This window comes from Cyprinodon variegatus, unplaced genomic scaffold (assembly GCF_000732505.1).
Source record: "Cyprinodon variegatus isolate N-32 unplaced genomic scaffold, C_variegatus-1.0 Scaffold359, whole genome shotgun sequence".
Lineage (NCBI taxonomy): Eukaryota > Metazoa > Chordata > Actinopteri > Cyprinodontiformes > Cyprinodontidae > Cyprinodon > Cyprinodon variegatus.
Genome location: NW_015150812.1, coordinates 586,026 through 591,036, shown reverse-complemented (window position 1 = coordinate 591,036; position 5,011 = coordinate 586,026). Strand labels below are relative to the sequence as shown.

Below are 5,011 nucleotides of genomic sequence, written 5' to 3'. Positions count from 1 at the left end.
TTATTGAAAATGGCGGCACTGCTGTTGCAGGAGCTGGATTCCTCCGAGCTCTCTAAACTGCCGACAACTCTTCAAAGCAAACTTGAGAAACTTTTATTGGATCGGCAATACGAAATCGACTCTTTAAAAGCACACCATGAACAGTTCCGGGTTGACAGCGGTGAGTTAGTGCTAATGTAGCTAGCCGTTAGTGTTAAACGTGTTAATGAGGAGGAATGACTGTAAATAGCACAAGTCAGTTATTAGCAATAGTCAATATTGTGCCTCATATTTTTATACCTGTAACAATACTATCAGATAGTTTCATTATATTTATTATTTTCGTTACAGTTTTAACGTTTTATAAAACGGAGGCTAGCTAAAGCTAACACCATCGATTTTGTTTTTTTTTTTTGCTAACTGATAGTTTTTGCATGCATAAAACATGTTTTTTTAAATCTGGTATAGGTTGATATATTCTGGTTATTCTCCCTATTTAGAGCAACAGTTTTTCGAAAAAGTTGAACAACTTCAGCGGTGCCAGGCGGAGCTCTTGTCGCAGGCTCAAGAACATCTAAAACTCAAAGAGGATTTCACTAAACTGGGTAAAACTTTCTCCGCTTTACTTAACTCTTTCTGGTTCTCATTTTTAATAAGTGTTATTGATCAAAATTACTATTAAACCTCTGATTAAGGTGAAGAACTAAAAGGTGTGTCTGAGAAGAACAGGGAAAATGAGTCTGTCCAGGAGAAGTTGTCATCAGAGCAGGTAAAGCAACACACAGAAAATACAAAGATGGTTGAAAAACACAGAAAATACAAAGATATTTGAAGCTGCATTGGACGGCCCCTGCAGCAATGAAAGATTTCATTATCATTTAATTTAGCCAGCTGATCTGCAGTGTGCAGTAACATGAGGTGGAAAGGTACCTAGCCATGTATAGCAGTGGTTTTTAAACTTCCACTTGGTACAATAAAATATGATTTCCACCTATCAGATACAGTGGAATCCGCCTATAGTGATCACGTTGGTCTAGAACCTATTTGAACACTATAAGCGGTTAATTATCAAAATCGAATTTACAGTTATTTTCACTTATTTTTTATGCAGAATATCATCTAAATGCCATTTGTATGGTTTTTCAATGAGAAAAATGAAATGAATTGGATAGCTTCCGCATTTACTGAATTTTATTACAGTACCATGCAAGTTTAATTACAGTATACTGTGCTGTGCACAGACTTAACTCTGGTAGCCTACCTAACTTATTATGTGCTGTGCGCATTTTTTTACAAGTCTGAAAATAAAGTTTGAAACAAACACTAAATCACAGCACAGTACTGCGCTGTGTGCGGACGTAACTCTGATAGCCTACAGTAGGCCTATGTAACTTATTCTGTGCATCAGCTTTGCTGTGCCACCAGTGCGTTTTTTTTAAGCATGTCTGAAAATAAAGTTTGAAACAAACAATAGCAACATAGAAGATAACTTCAAGGGCTGCAAAAAATTAAAGTTAGCTTACCTCTGTTTTGTGTTGGGGATCTGCTGCGCCGCATTATGAAAATCACTTAACATATTTATCCATGGTTCCCTGGATCAGAGTTATGTCCAAAACCGAGTTCACTTCTTTTTCAAAACAATGTAAAAGGTCAAAGTTTTTTAATTCAGCATGCAGGAGACTAGTCTTTAAAATGCAAACTGCATTCCTCATCTCAGCTCTGGAAGGGACAACATTGTCCTCTTCTTCATCCTCCCCCTCCTCGCTGCGTGCAGCACTGGTACCCTTACCAAAGCGCTCTTATACCTCTGAGATGTACACGTCATTTTAAAATGATTTTTGCTCATGTTTACATTCATAAAATGGCCAAAAATGAACACTATAAGCCGATTTCTTGATTACTATAAACCAATAATTTAAACAGCATTTGTATAGAAATGATTCTGTCCCAAGCCTTGTGATCTATATAAGCAGTTGATTACTATATTTGTGACCACTATAAGCAGATTCCACTGTATGTTATCATGGTTCTAAAAAGCTAAATACTTTTAGATTTAAAAAATGTCTTTTATTTTTCTTACACAATTTGTGCCAGGAGACAGCCTGTACCATCCTCTTTTGTTTTATGTTATGACAGGATGTTTGTTTACACATCAAACAGCTGTTTTTTTTTTTTTCTCAACCACACTTTCAAATTTTATTTGCAAATCGTCCCTGACCTCTTCCACCATATATTGCAGTAAAACCCTTCATTGTTTCTCTTTAGACCTTGCTTTCGAAAGTCAAAGAGGATTTGGAGGCAGAAAAGCGGGAACTCGTGAGAACCCTGGAAAAGAGATCTCTGGAAGTAGAAAATCTAAATGGTAGGGACTTAAACGAATGATTTGTACACTGTTTAATTATTTATTGTATTATAATATAATAATATAATTATTTATGTATTTAAAAAAGAACATGACTATACCCAGTTTTTTGTTTTGCCCTTTTAGATGACTTGAGGCAGCTGAATGATAAATTAGTGGAAGTGAACACCTCCAAGATGGCTCTGCAGAGGAAGGTGGATGAACTTGAAGCTTCAGAGGTGAATATTAAGGTGAGTTCTGAGATGATTTTTGTTTTTTATAAATATTAACTTATAAATGAGCTATTGGTCATAGTTGTTTCATCTGTTTAGTACAAGGAGAAGCGTATGGAACAAGAGAAGGAGCTCCTGCATGGCCAGATGTCTTGGTTTAAAGAGGAGCTGAAGGCAAAGACGGAGGAGCTGCTCTCTCTTTCCAGGGAAAAGGGGAATGACATCTTGGAGCTGAAATGTTTGCTGGAGAATAAAGATGATGAGGTTGGCTAAATTTCTTTATTTGTAGAAATATTTTGTAGTTGAAATGATGTATATTCTTAGAATCTTCTGGCTTTATTCATTTTAATAATTTGATTTGCAGTTAACCAAACTTCACGATCAGGTGACCAGTTTGAAAACTTCAAATGAGCATCTTCAAAAGCAAAATGAAGACATGATCAACAAACTGAAAGACGTACGTGTATTTCCAACCTCATATTGCCATTTGAATCGCTTGTTGTGAAATGCATGAGATTTGGGATCACTGATCTGATTTGCTCCTTTTTTCAGGCAAAAGAGCAACAGGCCATCATGGAGGAGAAGTTTCGCAATGAGTTGAATGCCAACATTAAACTTTCCAATTTATACAAGGTATGGAAAATATTGTCAAAGTGTTTTCTTTTTCTCTACCCAATAACCTGCATCGCCGCAGCTGCAGGTGGATCAGAACATCGTCTCAAGGGGTGGCTTTGATAGTTTAAATACAATTGAGAGATGTGAACATTGTCTTTCAATATAGTTAAAAGATGGAAAGAATGATTTTAGTTACCAGTGCGACCAGAATGAAGACGGTGCAGCAGAGAAAAATAATTTTATGAGCTACTCTCATAAAAATCATAAGAACCATGAATACAATATTCCACACGACTGGTCCTATTAGATAACAGCATTTCACACACATACACACAATACTTGATGACAGTCTAGCCCAGAATGTCTTAAGTCCACCATATTTGCCCATTGGAGTTAATTTTGCTTCTCACTGCCAGTTTCTCAAGTGGCTTCTTTAATTTAGCTCTAAAATATTGGAGAGTTTCCTAAGGATGATGTTGAGTTCCTTGTTCCTTGTTCTGACAGGGGGCAGCAGCAGATTCTGAAGCAAAAAGTGAGGAGCTGAGTCGGGCCGTGGAGGAGCTGCACAAACTGTTGAAAGATGCAGGAGAAGGTAGGAACCCAGGCTTTCAGTTCAGACTTTGAATACACCCGCAAAGACGGGATTATAATATTGTTTTAATGACTTATTAATTGAGAAAGATATTTCATTTTTATTGTGGAGTTTCTTATGTACCCACATGGCCACATATGTTGTTTATAGCAGAACCTTTCAGGTAATTTTTTTTGTTTTGGCAGAAAATAGAATCGGTTTTTAAGCCAGTGGATAAGTAATTTTGTAGAGTCAAGGAGGTGGGGGTTTGGAAACCAAATACTTGGATTGCTTTTTCTTTTTTAATGTTACAAATATTTGATATTTTTCTTGAATTAATAATTGGGCTTATGTTTCTACTGACAAATTATTTTGTTACTTAAAACTGAAGAAAGCCATCACTGAACAAAGTGGGAGGATTTCGAGCTTCCAAAGAACAAAAATTTGGTCCTGGAATTCATTCAGTAACCTAAGTAGTCTCATCATGATTCAAATGGCCAAATGCAAAGCAGCAGACTCTAACAACTCAAGAAAACAATGGGTGGGTCTGATTTGCATCTGATTTGGATTGTTCTTCGGATGATGGACCTCCATGCTCCTTAAAATCATCACTGCTCCAGCTATAGATTGCTCTGGTCCCAATGGACAGAACTGACACAGACCCCTGGATAGGTTATAAAAGGTTTTCAGAAAAACTGAAAAGTCAGCGTGCCTCATTTAAGCCTGTTTTATTGTCAAACAAATATAAGTTCATGTAAACCAGCTGCAGTTATTAGGTATTCTTAATTTTAGTTTTCAGCTGTAATTCTGAACTTTTCTCCTTTTTTCTATCTCTTTATTTATTTTTTAGCCAACAAGGTTCTTGAGGAAAAGCTGCAGGAGATTAACGGTGTGTCGGAAAAATCAGTGAACGAGTTAAAGGAAAGGATCCAAGGCCTTGAGAAAGAGCTGGACAACGCAAACGATCTGCTGTCTTCTTCTAAACTCAGAGGTCAGTTATGTCGAATTTACTTTTCCTTAGTTTTTTTTTTCTAATCGTTTCCTTTGCTGCTTCTTCTCAGATTACACTGAAGTTCTCACCCAATCTTCCTGTCAACAGTTAGATGATTTGCTGTCTATATTTTTCTCATTAGGACCTGCTGGTGGAGACATTCTGGCAGAGGATCAATTAACAACAATGTCTGCAACAGCTGCTGCTGTGTCTAAAATAAAACCCAGCATGAAACTGACTGAGGTAAAACCGTTACTTTTTAGATTAGAGAATTAATTTAG

General features: G+C 36.7%; 1 protein-coding gene across 6 annotated transcripts in view; it reads left to right on the top strand.

Annotated features, from left to right (window-relative positions):
• The first annotated feature begins 7 nt into the window (after positions 1–7).
• Positions 8–5,011, top strand: part of LOC107091957 (nucleoprotein TPR-like) — a 38,642-nt gene continuing 33,638 nt past the window's right edge. For 4 of the 6 annotated variants that reach the window (XM_015386200.1, XM_015386199.1, XM_015386196.1 and 1 more), the window contains exons 1-11: positions 8–160; positions 480–584; positions 675–748; positions 2,245–2,341; positions 2,468–2,571; positions 2,653–2,817; positions 2,918–3,010; positions 3,106–3,186; positions 3,673–3,760; positions 4,590–4,730; positions 4,873–4,973. In XM_015386200.1, coding sequence (XP_015241686.1) covers positions 10–160; positions 480–584; positions 675–748; positions 2,245–2,341; positions 2,468–2,571; positions 2,653–2,817; positions 2,918–3,010; positions 3,106–3,186; positions 3,673–3,760; positions 4,590–4,730; positions 4,873–4,973 — 1,200 coding nt within the window. In that variant the 5' untranslated portion in view covers positions 8–9. Of the gene's footprint in view, positions 161–479; positions 585–674; positions 749–2,244; positions 2,342–2,467; positions 2,572–2,652; positions 2,818–2,915; positions 3,011–3,105; positions 3,187–3,672; positions 3,761–4,589; positions 4,731–4,872; positions 4,974–5,011 lie in introns of all 6 variants that reach the window. The other 2 variants (XM_015386198.1, XM_015386201.1) reach the window with 2 other exon arrangements.